Here is a 21789-nt window from a genome sequence, read left to right as displayed (position 1 = left end):
AAGCCGGATTGTTTTTGCAGAACACCAGAAGTCTCCGATTGTGCTGCACAAACCGAGGCTTGGAAAGATGTTTAATCTATCGAGTTTAAAGTAATTTGTCGAGTAAAGTAAGTATTTATGAAGGTACCAATGTTTGGTATTAAACGATCAGTGATGGATATAATAATATACCTGATTGAATACGTAAAAACACCGTCAGTGTCTTGCAATTGTCAAACATGAGCACTTGTTACGTTATTAATTTGTCAGAAAGTACATTTGCTTTGCCAATATCTTACAGGGGAAATGACTGAAAATGTAGCTGACACGTAGCAAAATATATCGAAAAGAACGAACGTGTTATTTTGTTAGTGGTTTGATAAAAACCTCAAGGTGGCAGCAAAGCCAGTGACATCCGCTATGTTTCTCGTTTCTATCAGCTGCGAACTTTTCATGACGGATAAAAGACAGCGCTTGAGGGTCCAGGGCTCGTGGGCTAAACCTCCAACCAGACCACAACGCCCTACTGGTAGGTACAACGTTATATACACTGTATTTGGAAAACTGCACGAAAAAATAAAGTTGACAATGTAAAGATGTTATATGAAGAATAACAGAATTATAACGTCAACGTGACATAAAAGGGTCATTTTAAAGCAACGAAAAATGTTTTAAAAAGGTGCATTCTGGCGTCCCATCCCATGGCCTCAAGATGACTTCAAATTATTTATGTAAATCATCAAGATGTTTCTTAATGTTTGGTTATTTTAAAAAGTTGCATTGAAATAAAAACAGGTTGAGATCTTGTTCTAGTGGCCAGACAAAGAGTAATGAGGAAAAGTAGTAAAATGAGTCATACTGGTTATTTTTATTTTGGTTACAAATATATTTTTTCTGCTTTTGTTAAGTTATTACAGTGATGCATGAATGGTTTTGTTAAGACGTTGCGTTCAATGCTGTTGTTTTATCTTAAGATGTCCAGTCGACACAAGGGTCATGGAAGTCTGGACCACAATCATTTGTGTTCCATCAGCCCGTTAACGTAAGAACAATTCTGTAGCACAGAGCGTTTGTATGTAGTTTGCTGGGGCGGTGGTCATATCTGATTTGTCCTTTGTTTTTTTTTCAGACCTTCAGAGAGATACCTGCAGAGAAAGTGATCGAGTGAGTGACTCAATCTGAAGCTTTATCAAGCAGCTGGTGATTGACACATCATGTATATCAAATGTGTTCTTTTTTTCTCAGAGAGGCTGGTGACTATGAGATTAGTCAAGGTCCTACGGGAGTGTCACGGTAAGAATACTGTTTTTTAAAGATTTTTATTAGTAGCATACAGTATAATACTGTCGCTGTCAGACTATCTCCTTTTTGTAAGATTTAGATTTTTCATGTTGATCACCCTTCATGTTTTTCTGTGGGTTTTGCTAATATTTCATGAATAAATTTATCAAAAAGAGCTTGTCAACCTTGACAACAGTGTTTGTTTAAAAAGCAAATGCACTGTTTTTTTTCCTGTGAAATGTCAGTTTTGTAGGTACGAGCTTTTAGTCCAACAGTGACCACGTTTACATGGGCGTCAGTAATCGAATTATTTGCCTTATTATGAGTAAGCTAATATTACGATTAAGGTGTTTACATGAGTTGCTTTAAGAATATACCTTTCATGTTCCCGGTTTACATGTTACACGACGCCGTTCGACGTTCTCTCCATAATTTCATGTATCAACAAACAGTTAGTTCGTCTTCGCCATGGTACCACATACAGTTTTTGGTGTTTCATTTATTCTCTAGAATTGTTGGCATCTTTCTTGTTTCCCGTTCGGACCAAAAATGTGCTTTCTTGCTTGAAGCCATGTTGTTTGCCGTAAAACGAAACAGCTGTCCTCTGCCGTGCGTGTGTGTAACCTGTCGCAAAGTGCCACGAAAGTTCCTACGCGCCGGTAATTAGGGATGCACCGAATCTAACATTCTTGGCCGAAGCCGAAGCCGAACATGATGTGAAACACTTGGCCGAAGGCCGAATAATACCGAACACCGAATATGGTTTTTGCATTTCTTCTATTTATTAAGCTATTTTTTCACTATTGCACAAACTGAATAGTCAAAATTTGCTTTTAAAAATTTGTCTTGCTTTTCAATAAAATACAATACAACTTAATATAAAATTGAGCAAAACAAAATACATTAAAACAAAAAATTTAATAGCCTATATTAATTAGGCCTATAACTGACTGGTAAAAGAATGTAATGTAAGTTACTCTGTACCCCTACAACAAAACACTTCATTAAAAAGTGTCATTCCACATTAGGCCTATAAACTAAAAATACGAATAAACTAAAACTGTTGGATTATTATAGGCTACGTTGCAAAATGATTGTAAGAAAAAAAAACATCGAACGCAAGCTATTCTGACTGATGCTGACTGACAACCACATCAGTTCACGTCTCTCCTGCAAACTCCGCCCACAAAAGCTGACTGTTCTCTGGTGCACTCGTGGCCGGGATGCACAGAACATACTTTGACAAGTTGTTTAGTACAGGGAACTGTGTGCGCGCGACCACTGTATGATGTCAAAGGATGTCGCGAGCGGCGGGGCTACTGTCAGACAGCCCGCTCCCGTCTGAAATAGCCACAAGTTACCGACCGGTAAAGACGCTTTCATTCGGAAATTTACTTCCGTGCGGCAAGTCCCGTGCTTTGTCTTTCTCTGACACCTTAAAATGCTCCACACACACACTGCCAAAATGTTTGCGGCATTAATAAAGCGCACGTCTCTCTCTCTCTCTCTCTCTCTCTCTCTCTCTCTCTCTGCGCTGGTTGCTAGTTGATCGTTTCTCGAGTCATGTTCGGTAAAATTATTCGGCCATTTCACATATTCGGCCGAATACCGAACATGCGTTTTTTGCTATTTTCGGCCGAATATATTCGGTGGCCGAACATTCGGTGCATCCCTACCGGTAATAGTGCGATTAAGGTGTGTACGTGTCTATACCGCACTTCGATAATGCGACTAAAATAGGAGCACTCCACCCGTCTTAATTCGATTTGTGTTTACTACGATTATGAGTTTAGACGGATTAAGATAATCAAAAAGCTCTGTTTACATGGTCCATTCTTAATCAGAGTATTGTTTTAATCGTGTTAATATTGGATTATTGTTGTCCATGTAAAATTCGGTGACTATATGAAAAATGATGTTGGACCCTGATCACAGGCCCCGGGACAAAGTTCCCTGTTATCACCCCTCATGAATAACTTATTCAGCCACCTATAAAAAGGTTGATTCTCACGAAACCACAAAAACATCATGGCAGTAAAGATTTAAACATATAGGCCCGGTTTCACAGACAAGGCTTAAGGCGGCTAGTCCCAGACTAAAATGAATGTGTGACCTGTCTTAACTCAGAAATAACAACACCCACACATCAGCTCTGAGAGCTCCAAGCGTTCTTATATTTTTCGCCATGCTCACTTCCACTAACTTTTGGCCGTATGTATATGACATGATTTAAAAAAAATTAGCGATAGTAGAGGTATCACTATCACTATTGAAAAAAAAAATATTGTGATAGTTACATATAAATAATAAATAAATATTACAATAAATATCTTAATTCAACTAAGGCATAGTCCTGGTTTAAGCTAAACCGTGTCTGTGAAACCGGGCCATAGTTTGGTAACAAAAAATGATCGCAATAAACATAATTGTGTTCTCTACCTTGCACGATGCATAATTTTAACATAGGAATGAAGTATTTATGTATTTTATTGCTTTTTCTGCTGAAATGCTCATTATCGTAATGTGTCCAGATTTGCATAATATTTTGTAATTCAAACAGAATAATATTAAAATGTTCTGAAAAAAAGCAATTGGATGTTGCACTAGATGTTCTCAAATGATCAAACATAACAAAATAATCATTGACAGAATATTCATGTATAATAAAAATGAATAAATAGTTATGAATACCATGACTGATATTCTCATCCCCGAAACATTTTCAAAAGGCTGTTTAAAGACACACAAATATAATTTTCTAGTTATAAGCTTAATATTCTCTTATCACGCTGTGTACACTATTTTTTTCATTCTCATTACCAATACAGGAAGTTTTCCACGGTTAATTTTTTTTTACATTTATAATTTTCTATTAAAATATACTTCATTAATGTCTTATCGTGTATGATTAATAAAAACTTGCTTCGGCATCATGGCTTCGCTTTTTTTTTTTTAGCAAAACATGCTGTGGGATTGACAGGTTATGGTAATGAGAATTTTTATAACCTTTTTTGTAAAAATGTTCGAAATTGTGTAAAACTGTTTGTTTTGAAATGAATGCTTAAACATGTCATACCTTGTTTTGAATGAATTAAAAAGGAAATGTGTTGATGCAAGTGCTTTTAAGAAAATTGTGTTTGACATCTTAAGATTTCGTTTGAATCACTCATAAAGACCAAGGTCAGTGTTGTATTATACAGCAAATAAGAAATGAGAGCAACTGCATACTGTGTTTCTGTCCAGATTGAGATTGATCCCTGGGTTCCTACCGCAAGAGGAGGCAGACTGGATGTTTAGCAAGTTGCTCGCTGAACTGCCCTGGTCTCAGAAGACCAATTATAGGATGATGGGTGAGTGACAGGTTGCCGCACAATGGTGGAAAAGATTTGAGTAGTTTTGTAATTGAATGAAATATATTATGGACCAGTTTGCGAGACGTTAATAATACTCTGGTCCAGTAGCACGTCCACAACAATCGTCTTTAAGACTTAATTATGTAGAGTATGTGAAATAAAAAAATAAAATAGGAAACAGAAAAGTGCTTCTTGATCCGTCTTGTTTACAAAAATGTTCTATATGCAATCTAAATTGCAAATATTTGATCATTCGAGATATTTTAGCAGGAAGCTCTTGAAAGGATGAATTTGCCTTTTAAAAATGACTAGTTTGAGAAGGATTTTCCCCTGCATGCTGTCTTTGATATCATAATGTTGTGATGTCATTTACCCAAACAGTCACATGACCCAAAATCGCCCATCTTCCTTCGTTTTTCAGAGGACTCTGCGTCAACTGAGCAACTGCCATTGAGATCAATAGAAATAAAAGATTACTTTCATCAAGTATTATAGACATCATTGATCAAGTGTGTGTTTGTATGACATGTTGGTGTTTATCACGCGTGACAGTCTCTGCGTCTACCCCACACACACGCTCGCAGAAAAACGTTTCATGGTGACTCACTCTTTCCATGAGTTTCTTTTCATTTACATTGGCAGGACTGCCACTGCCTCAAGCTCCCTCATCTGTTTACCTTCACCAGATCCGACACTATTTGAAAAAGTCCTAAATATACAAAATGTTTAAACATGTGCTTTGGACCAGTGAATATGATTGATCAAACCTCTTTTCTGTGTTCCTGTTCTTGAAACTCAGCGAGTGGATTTCAGCTCCTTATTTGGGGCACTTTTTGACAGACAGAGAAGATTGTACATTCAAACCTGCACCTGTCATATGAGCTCTAAGGCGTATTTATTTTATTCTTGCATTTTTTGATGGAGAAAGTTACACAAAGAGCATGTGATACAAAAAAAACCTTTGTTGACTTTTAGTGTGTCATCCACCGCAGGCAGTGCATATGAGGAACCAAGACTCACTTGCTGGTATGGGGAGTTGCCATATACATATTCACGCTCCACTATGAAAGCCAACTCTCAGGTATATCTGTATTACAGTGGTGTGATGCATTAGCAAAAATTGCATTTCAAATGAAATGTACAATCAAAGTGTTGAAAGTTAATTATATACACATGTATATATGTACTGTTATAGTGGCATCCAGTTCTTGCTACACTGCGTCTGGCCATCGAGCAGAAGAGCGGCCACACCTTCAACTCATTGCTGTGTAACCTGTACCGGGATGGTAAAGACAGTATTGGCTGGCACAGTGACAATGAGCCTTCGCTGGGACCCCTGCCTACTATCGCCTCTCTGAGTCTGGGAGACACAAGAATTTTCAGTCTGCGTAAACAGCCGCTTCCTGTAAGTCTGCAGATTTTCAGTGTGTAACCTCCTGCCACAGCTAAACTAGCGTTTATGAAGGGAATGAACGTGCTTTCGAAATAGTCCATTAGAAACTACAGTATTAACGTTGCCATATGTTACGATCCACTTATGTGACTATTTTCCATCCACGCCTTGATTTATGCAACTAAACGGCGACTGTATGAAATTTAGTGGCATCTAGTGGTGAGGTTGCGATTTGCAACCAACGGCTCAGTCCCCCCTCCCTTTCAAAGCACTATGGTGGCTGACACAGTATTTCACAATACTGAACTCACGATACGATTCGCTCACGGTTTATTTTTACAAAATGAGTTGAGACAAATTAGAAATGAACAACAATTGGCTTTTTTTTATTTCTCAAATGCTTTGTAAAACAAAAATATATTTTATGTCAAATAACAAAACTAAACTGCAATTTTAAGACAAATTCCAAATTGCATAAAAAACGAATAATACTAAAGTCTTTTTATAATAAACGAACTAAGACTTTGACTGTGCTTTTCTTGGATTTTTTTACATTTATAAATATCCACGTTTTCCAAGTTTGCAGTAAACACAGCGGCCCCTGCTGTTCAAAACATGTATTGAGATTCAAATAACATCTCAACCGGTTTGAATCGTCACATGTTATAATCGATTTTCAATCGGCTCATGGTGACATCCCTACGCTTCATTATGTAAGGTCTTTATACCTCTGAAGACATAATTATGTATATTATTATGCCTTTCTGTCGATAAATCCTCCCAAAAATTACACACAGCACCTTTAAAATTATGACTAAATAAATCATCTTTATTTATGATTGGCCAGCGGTGTATGTAAAGGACGAATGTTCATTTGAGCTGTTGGTTTCTCGGTTTCAGGAGGATAAAGGCGACTTCACCTATGTAGAGCACCTGCGGATCCCGCTGACTCATGGGACACTGCTGTTTATGGAAGGCTGTACGCAGACAGACTGGCAGGTACAGGAACCGCTACATCATGTTGAACTGCTGTTATGAATGTTTTTATAGTGACATAATGATATGTATATTTTTAACGTCGTAATTTGAAACATAGACTGGCTGTCTTTGTTACAAAGTAGTGGCCAAAAGTGATGTCTGGTGGGGAGTATTTGTACAGCATATGCTTTGATGCAGCCTCAGATTAGATTGAACCATCCAAATATGAGGTGTATGGTACAAAGTAGACAAAACTCTAATCTTTTAAAGGGGTCATATGACACGGCAAAAAACGAATATTATCGTTTGTTTTAGATGTAATGCAATGTGTATACACGATTTAAGGTTCAAAAATGCTGTATTTTCCACATACCGTGCATGTTTGTATCTCCTCTTTGCCCCGCCTCTCTGAAACGCGCAGATTCTTTACAAAGCTCATCGCTCTGAAAAGCGAGGTGTGCTATGATTGGCCAGTTAACCAGTGTGTAGTGATTGGTCGAATACTGCAAGCGTGTGAGGGAAATGTAACGCCTCTTACCATGTTTGGAACAACAGGTTCCAAAGCAATTGTTCTGACAGGTACGCCCACCTTACTTGTGTATACATTTGGGCGGTCTTAGTCAACTCTTACCACGAACTGACGTGGATTTGTGGGGGTGTGGTTACACGAGGCGTTTCAGGCAGGTCTGGGTGAGCATTCGCTTTTAGATAGAATGCATCTTTTGTTCCGACACTTTTAATTTTTGCAATTTTTCAAATAGCTGTGCCTATTTTTTTTTGCCAAACCTCCTTAAATTCTTTTCAAAGCTGAGCTTCCACTCCAAGCTACAGTATGCAACATGCATGTTACGTTTTTAATGCGTCTTTAATAAAATATTTGAATAAAGACCAAACACGTCACTTGTCAAAAGTTGGACATCACTTTTAGCCACTACTGTATAATGCCAGTTTATTTTATTATGTTTTAGTGTTTCACAAAAGTCTGAAGAATTTGTGGAAAGGTCCTACGTGCCTATTAGTAGCTGAAAGTATCAAATTTATTAAAAAAATTCACAAACAAATGTGGCACTTGTACAACAGGTTGTATATGGTCCCAATGAGTAATAATAACACAAATGAAGAATTTCACTTATATTTAGGCTAGTGTGAAGTGATATAAATGAGTTTGGCAAGACTGACGTGTCATAAAATGTTTATCAGTAAATTACGTTGTCATTATTTTAACCAATTCTCAAACCTTATCCAAAATAGGTGTTTCAAGAAGTTATAAACCTGGCAGGAAGGCTTGTTTGTCTAAATTGTTATTAACTGGCAGCTTGTCCATTTTCTAAATGTTGTTGATAAAGCAGACAAAACCGATACGCAGTGTGGAAGACCGTGTTCCTGGTTTGGGCAATCATTACAGCTACAGTATGTTCTGGATGTTCTGAACATCATCACATTTACTAGTGATGATCTTGTTATCAAGCGTTACAGTAAGTGCTTCAGAACATGCTCGAGTCAGACTTTGAAAAACTGTAAAAAGACTTCATTACACAAGAAACTCTGCACTCACAGGGTGTCTCTGTTTAGATCAGGAGATTGGAAAGACTTATGGATATTATCGATGTTCCCCTATTTAATATTAAAACCTGCTGGAGGTTATTTTTGTCCTGTTGAAGACACTGCTTTAGATTCCGACTCCAAGGCAAAACTGCGGGCCTCTGGTTGGACACAAAGAACAGAGAAAGGTCAGGGCGTTTTATGGTGACACCAAGAAAGGTCACTTGCAGATTGAGCCAAAAAGCTTTCAGAGGATCTTATTAGGTTGGCGTAACTCACATTGATCTGTCAAAATACAACTAACTAGGCCCATGTGTTCGGCTGTTAGCAGTGTGCAAAATAGAAAGATGGTATGTTTACACTAAAAACAATAATGATATTCAAACATGTGGAACACAAAAGTTATTTAGAAGAATGGCCCCCATTGACTTCCATTATTTGGACACAAAACCACTAAGACATTTCTCAAAATATCTTTTTTTGTACTCCACGGAAAAAAAGTCACATACAGGCTTTGAATGACATAGGGGTAAATAAATAACAAATTATACATTTTTGGGTGAACTATCTCTTTAAATTCCACTAGTTTGCACTCAATATCTGGTATACGTCGGCCTGCCACATCTGCTTGAATCAGCTCTTCTATTTTAACTTTGAAGTTTTAGTCCTGATCTTGTCTTTTCCAGCATCACTTTAACAGGCTTTTGACTAGCTATGTAAACATACCACGATTAAATATATTAACAGCAATAAAACGAGGCAGCCTAATATACTGCGTGCTTGCCATTGAGTACATACTTGTTTTGCTGGCAATGGACATTGTCTTTACTAGAGATGCAAAAGTGATATTATTTGACATTAATAACCTAAATGAGTATACACCTTAATTGACTAAATGTCCCTAACCATAACAAATGTTCACAGCCAGGATGTGCATTAGGTCAGTGAAACTAGGCCACTGGGTTGAGTGAATCCAGAAGCGTGAAGCTGATGTTTGACTCTTGTATTATTCACTTCATTCGAATGACAACGTTCACCTTCCAAATGAAAAGTCTGTCATCATTTACGTCATTTTAAACCTGTGTGGTTTTCTTTTTTCTGCAAAACACAAAAGAAGATATTTTGAAAAATGTCGGTAACCAAAAAACGTTGGTCCTCATTGACTTCTATTGTTTGGACACAAAACCAATGTAAGTCAATGGGGACCAACGGTGTTTCTTTTTCAAAATATCTTCTTATACGTTCTGCAGAAGAAAGAAAGTCATGCAGGTTGGAAATGGCAAGAGGGCGTGTAAATAATGACAGAATTTGCATTTCGAAAATAACTATTCCTTTAATGTTCTTTTGCATAGCATCAGGTGGCAAAGGAATACCACGACCGTGGACCGAGGATAAACCTCACCTTCCGCACCATATTCCCAGAGATGGAACATGCCGGTCGGAGTTCCTCGAGATGAGAAACGCAACAGCACTGTAGAGATGAAGCCGGCTAGACAACAGGTTTGAAGATGGTCAGTCGCAGTCCATACTGTTAAATGCATCTGTTCTCTTATACTTCATTTATTAAAATAATTGCAACACGCAAAGGTTTATTTTCATAAATTACCTGTGTTTTTGTTTACATAAATGACCATTTTTGCACAAGGCAGTTGTTCACGATATTGTTTGTGTTCTAATAAAAACTGTAGGGGTTACTTGTTTACACTGTTGATATGTCCAGTAAACTTTAAAGAGAGCCCCCAAAGGGTCTGTTGAAAATATTGTGTGTTCTGAAAATGTTCATTCATAGCTTTTGGCTGAATAAATCTGATCTACAAACCTGTGTTCAGTTTTGTTGTTGTTTAGAGGATGGTGACAACAAATGTGTTTTAAAATTCTGATGCTGCAAGCACTTTAAAACAAAGTCAAACCCCCCTTCTAGTTATTTGGCACATTTTATCATCAAAATAAACCATTTTTGCATGTATAACTATTCATGGCGAACGTTCAGTACTTTTATTTGGCTACATCATTATCAAGAGTACATGTAATTGTGTTTTGTGCCCATAGTGTGTTTTTATTGGCCGAGTTTTACACTTGCTGTTGTCATTATCAGTTTTTATTAGTCACAGTCGAGTCTTTGAGTGGTTGGTTAAGAGCTGAATGGCTCCCTCTGTCAACACACGTCATCGCCAACCTCAAGAGAGTTTTAATGTTCTGTATATGACGTTTAAGAGCAATCGCTTCGAACAAAATATAACCGTGCAACTGTATGTTAGCGAACACAAATCCCTGATAATAATATGCATAGAAACCCACATTTTTGTTCACCCGTTTAATGCCCAACAGTAGGTATGGGAATAAGGTGCGGTTATGTCACACTTCTAGAAAAAACAGCCCTAAATATGGGAAGCTTTGAAACGCTGTCTGCAAAAAAACAACCCTTTGGCAGCACTTTTCAAGGGCAGATTTTAGCCAAAGAACTTTATCAAAATGTTTAGATACTGGCGACTGTAAATCTCACACTCATGCGTTTGCTTGAGGTTTCCAGTGATTTGTTGCTGCACTTTCATTTGAGTTACTTGGTTTTCCATTATATCCCGCTGGCGATGCAGTGCCTTTCAGAGATTTCCCATAAAGACCGACCTGTACATGGAAATAAAGCTTGTGTTGTGGAATGTTAGAGACCCCTGCTGTGTAATGGGATCATTATTTTTCCACCACAATTAACTTTGTTAATGTCTCCCTCGCTCTTTCTACACACTGTTGGGTTAGAGTTAGGTGGAGGTTTATGTTTTATATGCAACATTAAATGTGACCCTGGACCACAAAACCAGTCATAAGTAGCACGGGTATATTTGTAGCAGCCAACAATACATTGCATGGGTCAAAATGATCAATCCGTCTTTTATGCAGAAAATCATTAGGACATTAAGTAAAGATCATGTTTTGTGAAGGTGTTTTGTAAATTTTCTACCGTAAATATATTCAAAGTTTATTTTTGTGAGTGGATGCAGAACACAAATGAGTGGAAACACACCTACATCGTTCGCTGCCGCACGCTCTTTGGGAAGTACCCACTCAAGTTTGGTATCTATGTGAAGCTTAGAATCAATTTTCGCTTTGGGGTTCATCTACTCTACACAACGTCATTACAGCGGTCAGCCAGTTGAGAGCATTAAAACAAATCCATTTCTTCTTAAAGTGATAGTCCACCCAAAAATATCAATTCTGTCATCATTTACTCGCCCTTTTGTCACTTCTAAGCTGTATGATGTTCTTTCTTCCACAGAACACAAAAGATGATATTTTAAAAAATGTTGATAACCTGACCCCATTCACTTGCATTGGTTTTGTGTCCATACAATAGATGTGAATGGGGTCCAGTGCTGTTTGGTTACCAACTTTCTTTACAATATCATCGTTTGTGTTCTGCGGAACAAAGAAAGTTTGAAAGGGTTGAAATTAACGAGAGGCTGGGTAAATGTTGACGGAGTTGTCATTTTTGGGTGAACCATCACTTTAACAATGGCCTGCTACAGCGCCTCTGATGGACAACCTTAAAGGCGATTTTCTCAATTGTTTTTTTTGCACCCTCTGATTCCAGATTTTCAAATAGTTGTATCTCGACCAAATATTGTCCTATCCTAACAAACCATGCATCAATGGAAAGCTTTCAGATTATGTATAAATCTCCATTTCAAAAATTGACCGTCATAACTGGTTTTGTGGTCCACGGTCACAAATACACCCATATCACACTTCAGTTAGTTTAATTAACCAGCATTAATTGGTTGTCAAATTACCTTTCTACCACTATTGCGCAACTGGCCAAAGCATCATTGCATAAGCGTAAAATCTGTCTTAATGATCCATGCTTTCAATAATTCACAGGTGCACTATGAATATGTGACACACAAACTCCTCCTGCCAGACTCTCTGCCAATAGCCTTTAATGGCCGAGATTTGTTGTTAACACCTGCCTGTGAGTGCTGAAAAAGCTTTCTTGTGTCCAACAACAGGGGTCTGCTTTCAAATTACTTCAGAATCATGGAAACCATGTGCATCTTGCATCTCAATACTTGCTGGTCTCTACAATAACTTAGTTAAAGGGATAGTTCACCTAAAATAAAACATTTGTCATTTATTCACCCTCTTGTCATTCCTAGCCTGAATTACATTTATTTCTTCTGTGCAGCACAAAAGATGATATTTTGATGTCTGTGTGGTTTTGTGTCCAATCCATAGTGTAAGTCAATGGGGCCAATGTTGTTCGGTGACCAACATTCTTTAAAATATCTTTTGTGTTTTGCAGAAGAAAGAAAGTCATACATGTTTGGACTGACACGAGAGTGAATAAATGAAGAATTTTCATTTTTGGGTAAACTATCCCTTTAACCGTAAGTTGCTTCAGAAGGCCCAACTTCATTTTAAGCATGTCTTAAATAGATGTGGTCTGTTGTTCGTGGTCAAGACTACTTGGAGTCCACCCAATGTTTTCATCCCCTAGGATGACCTGTGCCAGACTTTCATGAAGACACGTTCTCACTCCTCTTAAATTGCCCAGATCAGAGGGCTACGTCACGGGTCTAGACACACAAAGCTAACAGCAACATGCGCTGCATCCGCACAAAGTCATTAGACGTCTGAAGTGTTGTCTGTTGAAATCCAGGCCTGTGTTCCATCTCGGCTTTTTTCAGTGCTGTCGGTCTTGAGGGAGAACTCCTTTTCCCGGCAGAAAACGAAAACAACATCTGAAGAGGGTACATTGCACTCTGCACTGAGATTCACACTCAGATTATGACAAATCCCACACTGCGTTTTTACGTCCTTGAGAAAGATGCGTCTTAAATCTGACTTATTATTTAATATTATATTACATATGATTAAATATTAAATGTATACACACATACAGTATGTACAGTATGTGTGATGTGTGTAATAATGTATATAAATAAACTATGGGTCAAACATTTTAGAATATTTGAGTGAAATGTATCTCATTGTCTTAAAAAGGTTTTGATCCGAGTGTCTAAAATTAGTTTCATAGACAAAAATATAATTGTGCAAATATCATGTTTTTCATTACAAACTAAAATTGTATTTAGTAAAAAATGTCTTTGGAGAAAGATCAGCCAATAAGATCACAGAATAGATGGGTTTACTTCAGTGTTGTTTAAAAAGCATCTCAGGGTGAAACCTCAAGAAGCTGCTTGATAAAATGCCAAGAGAACAAATTCTAGTTAAAAGGTAACTACACTGAAGTTTTATTTTTTGTTCAGATTTTAGTAGCAAAATAATTCTCATAGTCCCCTTTGTGTTTTTCCACAGTTTTGATGAGCTTCCTATTTTTTCTAAAAAGTGGAAAGCATGAATAAGCAAGCAAGTGTTCTAAAACTTGTGACCCCGTGTATATGCGTTTTTGTATTGTTTATTTATATTTATTTGCATATTAAGCATTTATATTTGTTTACCTTATTTCTTATTATATTTAATTTCAGGACAGGTTAGTCAGAAATGTATACATACTCCAAGTTTTATGGCATTCATGTTTTTTTAAATGCTTGTATACTGTATATTGAAACCAACTTGTAAGTTATAACATAAATAACATTTTGAGGTAGCCTAATGTGAGAAACGTATGTTTATGTGCTATCCATTACCGTAGTGGAATGTTTTGGTCCGTGGGTAAGTCAGGAGGATGCTAATTTTAGATAGTGTTTTCCAGGGCCAGGTCTTAAAGGGATAGTTCACCCAAAAATGAAGAGTCTGTCATCATTTACTCACACGTCTGTCATTTTAAACCTGTATGACTTTCTTTCTTCTGCATAACACAAAAGAAGATATTTTAAAGAATGTTGGTAACCAAACAATTGCGGTACCCATTGACTTGCATTGGTTTTGTGTCTATACAATAGAAGTGAATGGGGACTGTCATTGTTACTTTACCAACATTTTTCAAGATAGCTTCTTTTGTGTTCTGCAGAAGAAAAGGAAGTCATACAGGTTTAACAAGAGGGTGAGTAAATTATGAGTTTTGGGTGAACATGAAAATACCACTCAAGGTGCCTTATTGTTTCCATTCAGCTGTTGTAAACTATCTCTTTTACCAATATCATGTATCCCCATTTCCACATTAAAGCCATGTATTTGTCTATTGTTAGGATCTGATTTTATTCTTATTTATTGTTAAAAAGATTGTAGAATTGCAAAGTTAAAAAATTAAGCAGTAAGATACCACATCACACCATATCATGTGTGGTATACGTGCAATTACACCCTTCTCCCTCAAGTATATGCAATCATGTGTTTTGTTGTGCTAAAACAAGCTGTTAATCAAATTGACAATGCGTTCCTGCGGACACATGGTCTGCATATCTGTCCTTGACATCATCACATGATGTCGCCTGTTTGGCAGCGGGTGAACGTGTATGCTAGTGTCTGGTCCCTCTGTCTCAAAATAGATTGAATATTATTTACAGTAGACTTTACGGTAGCCCCTATGCGTCTGAAATCTGGGAAGCGAGAACAAGGGAGTGTGATTGATGGTTTCCTGTTTTGGTTTTAAAGGGTCATCCTTAGAGCCAATGACGAAACAGGTCCCTATGGTGGTTTATGTCATCAAATCCAACCCATGGGTTCACTCACTGCACCTAAAGTATCTTCGGGCTCATTGCCTGTCGGGGGCTTTTACAAGTTGAATGTAGTCATTGACAAATCTGAATGATACAGGTAGCGAGAGAAATGAAAGCCACGCTTATTATGGATATGAGATCATGGCCGTGGCAATGTGAGGTGTGATTCTTGCCATGTACATGTTGACTAGAGCTGACTACACCTCTAGTAAAAGAAAAATAGTGCTTATATGTTGTAGAGTCTATATTTCATTACAAATTGTTAGCAGAATGATACTTTTAAGGACTTAAAGGAGTAGTTCATTATAAAATTAAAGTTTCATGATAATTCACTCACCCACATGTCATACAAGCCGTCCGTGTGTTTATTTCTTCTGTCGAAAACAAATCGAGGCTTATGAGGAATAGGGTTCTTATACATACATTTTTTATTTTATAATGAACTACTGAACTTTTTTTCGCCCACATGTCATTTAAAACCTGTATGTGACTCTTTTTTTCAGTGGAACACAAGAGAAGTATTTTGAGAAATGTCTCAGTGGTCCATACAATGGAAGTCAATGGGGACCAATGTTGTTTGGTTACCAACATTCTTCAAAATATCTTCTTTTGTATTCTGCAGAAGAAAGTCATACAGGTTTGGAATGGCACGAGGGTGAGTAAATGATTAAAGAGCTTTCATTTTTGGGTGAACTAGTCCTTTAACTTGAACACTTTCATGAATTTTAGAATTTCTTATGTGGTATGTCTCCCTTTTGCTTTAATGACATCATGCACTTGAGATGGCTTGGATTCCACAAGCTTGTGCAAAACCTGATGATTCATGTCATGTCAGAATGTTCAGAAGAGTATTTTTTTTTGTGTGAAAATATGACCTTTGTACAAAGGGGATAATGTGAATTTGCTTGCATTCAGTTGGCTTAGGAATAGTACAGAACCTAAATATTTCATATCATAACTCCAAATTCCAATGATATTGTTTGTCAAAGCCCTTTAAACTTTCCATTTATGCCAAGTTTGAAAGAAACAAATCACACAAAAAAAACTTTTTGGACCCAATTCAATGTGATTGGCCAACCCTTATCACAATGTATCTATCCAGCCCTTACATTTGTTCCTATTAAATGTACAGTACATATATCTACTGTATTTTTAAATCAAAGATAATCTTTTTAGACCCCATTTGCTTATCTTATGCATTTAACATCTTACTCTCAGTTTTATTTTCCTGCCCATGTGTTTGTTTCTCTCTTGTATATTTTCCCTCTGTTGTAACTGCACGTATCCCCTTCCCTCCTGCCCCAACCCCTTCTCTGTTTCCCAACTCCCTCCCCGGCTGGCGTTTATTTCAAGGATCTGATTCGGAGGGACTGGTATGGCAGCGGAACAGGACTGTTCTCAGTGGGTGGGCGGAGCCAGTGCAGAGTGGGGAGATGTTGGGGGAGTGAAGCGCAATAAAAGCCTGAGCTGGTTCATCCCTGTCAGTGGCACGCTGAGAAACGGCAGCGATACGACGAGACAGTTCTGGAGACACACAAAGTCTGAAGGCATCTAAGAACCTGATCTTCTGGAACTTAAGGATAAGACGGAACGCTTTAAACAAACAGAGCAAGAAATCAACTTGCACAGAGAAAACTGGAGAATCGCAAAGTTCTCCCATCGCTGACATCTCCAAAGACGAACGCACAACCATCTAAACCCATGGCTGCACGCCCTATGGAGACGGTGGGTTTCGCCGTGCTACCCGCACACATCTTGGCATCAGCCATGGAGGAGTTTCCCCAGCAGCTGCCTGTACCCAAGTGTATGGCACGGGGTCGAAACCGTCCTAGGCGGCGGCCCCGAGATGCCCGGTTCAAGACCCAGCCGGTGACCTTCGCTGAGATAGCAGAGGTGGAGGAGGAAGGGGCTTCGCCTCTAGAGGAGGAACGGGCGAGACGATCATTCTTGCAGTCGCTGGAGAGTCTGAGGAAGAGCACGCAGACTTTGCATCACTCGGGATCCACACAGAGCTGCCGCACGGCATCCGCACAGGCGAGTCTGGACTCCAGTGACTCAGACTCGGCGCAGTGAGGGGTGGAGGAAAGGCTCACACACATATCTGCTTTTCAAATTCCTGATTTACATCTGTTAGCATAGTTATGACATGCTTACAATGCAATTTCAACATGCAAATTCCAGTCAAGTTACACTGTGATTGTTTAAGCTCCTCTGCAAGAGCAAAGTTGTAGCATTTCAGAAAGCCAAATTCCTTTTTTTTCACGAGACGAGCAGTTTTGTCTGTAATGAACTTGGACTGAAGAGGTATTATGCTGTATTCCATTGAAACAGACGTTGTTTCGTATCCCATGTGCCTGTTTAAAGATTGCACAGTCAAATGGGTTCTTCACTGCTGTGCAGGATGTAGACTGTTGGGGTTTGATATAATTCATGATGGACATTTGAAAGAGGTACTGACAGACGCATATACTGTATTTTCACAGAATAATCAGGCATGATTTCAAACCCTGATGTTGTCTGCTAGATTGGTGAATTTACAAATGAACTCAATGAGGAGCAAATTATTTTACTTGTTAAAGGTATCTTATATTTATTCACAGATTATTTTGTTATAACATAGCATAGCAATTTTAGATAATTGTTCTGTTGACACTGTGGACTTGTAAAGTCACTGTTACTGAAAAAACATAAGCCTTTATACTGTTCTTTGACTTGACCTTTATTATTATGATGTTAATGTGTTTCTTACTTTCTTTCATAGATATGCAAATAAACTTTATAACCTTGGATTTACTGTTGTTTTTGTCAAGTAAATTTTTTTGACAGCTTTCTTAAGAAAAAATATAATAATACAAATGCCAAAAGACAGAGTGACTTTTAAAATATACATGTCATTATCACTACTTAAATATTCAAGTACACTTTGATTAATCATTATTATCTTTACTACTATCTATTTGTATTATTTCTTTTAAAGATATAGACTGCAGATAAACTTTATATTGTAGAATTTGTCCTTTGACAAAATTCTCGGGTTTAGAATTTAAACGGCAAACTAGTTCATGAAAAAATGTGGAATTGAAACAAAATAATTTTGCATTGTATCAAACCAGCTTTACAGTAAATACTGGGTACGCAAAGTTATGTATGGTATCATTTACAAAGTACTTTGAAAACAGTCAAAATGTCTAATCTAAAAAATGTATCAAAAAATCTAATGTCATGAAAACATGTATATTAGTGATGCTTATTGTAAAAACGATTGTCTGTAGAACAGTAGTGACATTGTATTGATGATATAAATACTACATTTATAATGCAAATATAGGCTATGCAGCGAATTTTGCAGCAATACCATAATTTACTGTAGATACAATGTACGTTTAGCATTAGTAAGAAAATACAGTAGAGTTACTGTAAGTTTGTAAGTCTGACCATTATATTAAGTGATCTGATATAATATTGACATTTGACATCTGATATAATATTGAGATTCAAATTTGACATTTGTAAATGATAATTGCTTAATCCTAAACCCAATATTAGCACACTACCAGTGAGCAAGCCAAAGGCTATAGTGGCAAGGAACCAAAACTCTAGTGGAGAAAGCCAGACTCAACAGGGAGGGCCAGTTCTCCTCCAAACATGTCGAGTACAAGAACGTGTGGTTGCCATGGAGATGGTTAGGTCTGTGAAATAAGATGTTTTAAGAGTTTTGTGAAAACAAACTTTATGTCCTTTCTTGTAACAATAACCTAAGATCAATAGGTTGTGTCAGGTTAAGGTTGAGGGCTTCTGCCTATAAATTACAGGAGCGGTTGAATGTATGATTTTGAAAGAATAGTACAAAACCTGTAGGGCATGTAATGACTGTTTAGTTTGGCACCTCTGAACAATGATCTCTTATTATCTTAGATGATAACATGTTTACACAGTGTTTACCCACAGCACAAACACAACCTAATGCCTATCCGGACTCCCTACTCAATATCAGATCTGTATCTGCCAGTACAGGCATCTAAAAATACCATCTGTCTGATTCGACTTCTGATCCAGTTACATTATTGGAAAACACGTCTCTCTACCCTACTGGTAATTCTGCTGTGTTGTGAAAGACTATACACAGAAGTGTGTGTGTGTGTTTCAGGGATTACCCTCTGTGTCAGAGAACCACAGAGAAGACTTGCATCTAAATATGGTTGTTTTCTCCTTTAGCGAGATAATAATGACATGACGTATTATGACTTACTGCTGGGCATTGTTTACTAGATGATCGCACTCCAACAATATCAGTCTGCCAATGATTATTTTCATAACAGCTTCAAGGACATTTTCCTTCTGAGAAATAATGCTTGTTCATCTCTGTCTGCACCGAAGTGCCTCAGCAACCTACTTTGAATGTGGTTGCCATGGAGACGGTTAGGTCAGTGAAAGATGATGTTTTGAAAGTGTTGGGAAAACAAACTTTATGTTCATCACCAGACGGTCTCCAGCTTCTCCCATTCCTTTTCTAAATACAATACATATCTCTCCGTGTATTTACATTTACATCTTATTAAAGTTAAACACATATCTTAACATATATTTATTCCTACCATGGCTTAATTTCAATGCTTTTTCTGATCTTTTTGGTGTTTTTGATCTAATCTATGTAAACCTAAACCATATATGTATGAGATTCTGTGATGTATCTGATCATGAGAGAGTTCCCTAGTGCAATGTGTACTGGACAAAAACAGCTTTCAATTACAATCATCATGTTCCCAGCAGGCACTTGGACTAGCCAAATCGTTCTTTATTATGTAACAAATTGTTCTTTATCTTTTCTTTCTTGCCAAAAAAAGATTCGAGCTGAAAAGAGGTTGTGTTAAGGAGACCACCGGGGTGTTGATCAGTCTTTCCAAGGCTGGTTAACTAAACAAATTAATTTATTTTTTAAATGGTATTTTGCAATGGTGTTTATTTATTTAATATATTGTTTTCTTTGAACAAATTATTCAAATATGTGGGCTTGAATCATGCGTGAATCATGAAACAAAAACAGTGACTCATGTTTACAGATTTGTTTTTATTCAATAGACTGGCACTACCAATTTGGGCTGAGGGGTGTAAGAAAAAATAAGGGCTTAGGAAATAAAGAAGGACTTGTTCATTGTTCAAGGACTTGTTCATTTTCTTCTAATAACCTAATGACTGGCAAGATAATTTGGGAACATTTAAAATATGTTGTCTTTTATAACAACCACATTTACATAACAAATAGCTAAATTTAATAACTGAAATGAACACATTGTTTTAAATAACATTATTCATTTTCCATTCACCTTACTTTTAATTCTCCTTTTGCCCTTCAACTCAAAAATGTTTCTAGTTCAGAGTCGTCTGGGTGCTGAATCCCTGACCTACATTCTCAAACACCTCAAAGCAGAAAACAGGTTTTGGGTCAAAACCAAGAAGCACATAACTGGAAGCACCGTGTTCCCAGTCTCCCAATGTCTGTCTCTTTCTCAGTTTGTTCTGATGGAAATAAATCTTAAATTGAGAATATGCTCAGTGAGCAGAAGCTAACCCACTTCCATTCTCATTTCCTCAAAACATTAATGAGGCCAGTGGCCAAAACACGGCATGCGGTGAAATATTAATATGTGTCATGGCAAATAGAAAGATCAATACAGTAAGTGTGATATATGGTGTCAAGAATAAACAGAACTCATCTGCCCATATAATGAAAGACAAGAATATGCTTTTGTCATTTGGAGTTTGACAGTCCTAGACCTCATACATTTTCATTATATGCAAAGGAGTGGCCATGATAGATAGAAATAAAAGTACTGGGATATACTACTATAGTGTGTAAATGAATTCTGTAAGATTTAGATGTCAGGCTGGCTTTCTGACACAGCACCATTATCTGGTCAAATTAATGGAAGGAAGGATATCAAAATGCATCTTGTGTTACTGCTGGAAACTTATCTAAGCAATGTAATCCTGACATTTCCATTCTGTGTATGCTCCTGAGATAGCAGTCGTCTGAATGTGTGCCAGAACTAACAATCTATTCCTGCTGGAATGAGAAGTCGTTCTTTTTCTATGATTTTACCCTGCCCTTTATCTGCGTCATATTCTCCTGGCAACAGCAGAGGACATTTTGAAGGCACTTCAAAAATGGCCAGATTTAGGGAAAAGATGTTTGTTTAGGGTGACTGACATTGAGAGTTTGCATCAAATAAAAACATTAAAACACTAGGATGGAAATTGAAAATAGTTGATTTGGTAATGTTGAACGAAAACAATAACAATAATTTTCTGTACTTTTAACTCTTATTCTTATGTATAATTTTTGTGCACTACTTGATCAAATGACTATGCATTTGTTCTCCTTAATGTTTTATCCACAACAGGCCCAATAAACCCAATCCATTTTTTACTGTCTTTGTTTTCCTGTCTTTACTTAAAGGGACAGTTCACCTAAAAATAACAATTCGGTCATCATTTACTTACCTTTGAGTTGTTACAAATCTGTATTATCAAATCGTCGCCTTGGAATTATAAGGTTCTATCTGCAATCTGAGTATTGAGATATTGAACTTTAAAGTTTTTGCATTTCATATATAGCAAAAATGATAAGAGGAACAAATCTCTTTTATAC

The 21789-nt window shown here is 37.3% G+C and overlaps 2 protein-coding genes across 2 annotated transcripts; both read left to right on the top strand.

Annotated features, from left to right (window-relative positions):
* Positions 1-2: 2 nt before the first annotated feature.
* On the top strand, positions 3-10362 carry alkbh3 (alkB homolog 3, alpha-ketoglutarate dependent dioxygenase). The gene is made up of 10 exons (XM_057330435.1): positions 3-107; positions 420-508; positions 954-1021; positions 1109-1143; positions 1225-1272; positions 4504-4610; positions 5606-5694; positions 5809-6018; positions 6907-7005; positions 9879-10362. The coding sequence occupies exons 2-10, from the start codon at positions 433-435 to the stop codon at positions 9981-9983; spliced, it is 837 nt and encodes a 278-aa protein (XP_057186418.1). The 5' UTR covers positions 3-107; positions 420-432; the 3' UTR covers positions 9984-10362.
* A 6174-nt stretch (positions 10363-16536) lies between these two features.
* On the top strand, positions 16537-17927 carry lg3h11orf96 (linkage group 3 C11orf96 homolog). Its single transcript, XM_057329934.1, has one exon. It carries the CDS (start codon positions 16842-16844, stop codon positions 17211-17213), a length of 372 nt encoding a protein of 123 aa, XP_057185917.1. The 5' UTR covers positions 16537-16841; the 3' UTR covers positions 17214-17927.
* Positions 17928-21789: the final 3862 nt, after the last annotated feature.

This window comes from Triplophysa rosa, linkage group LG3 (genome assembly GCF_024868665.1).
Source record: "Triplophysa rosa linkage group LG3, Trosa_1v2, whole genome shotgun sequence".
In the NCBI taxonomy this organism is placed as follows: domain Eukaryota; kingdom Metazoa; phylum Chordata; class Actinopteri; order Cypriniformes; family Nemacheilidae; genus Triplophysa; species Triplophysa rosa.
Note: the sequence above shows the minus strand (reverse complement) of the source record. Positions and strands in the feature narration are given on the sequence as shown.

Bases quoted from the DNA above. Each gene is read 5' to 3' on its own strand.
- alkbh3 (XM_057330435.1), top strand. From the start codon at position 433: ATGACGGATAAAAGACAGCGCTTGAGGGTCCAGGGCTCGTGGGCTAAA. The intron at 1,273-4,503 runs GTAAGAATACTG...GTTTCTGTCCAG, and splicing joins GGTCCTACGGGAGTGTCACG to ATTGAGATTGATCCCTGGGT. The intron at 4,611-5,605 runs GTGAGTGACAGG...CATCCACCGCAG, and splicing joins GACCAATTATAGGATGATGG to GCAGTGCATATGAGGAACCA.
- lg3h11orf96 (XM_057329934.1), top strand. From the start codon at position 16,842: ATGGCTGCACGCCCTATGGAGACGGTGGGTTTCGCCGTGCTACCCGCA.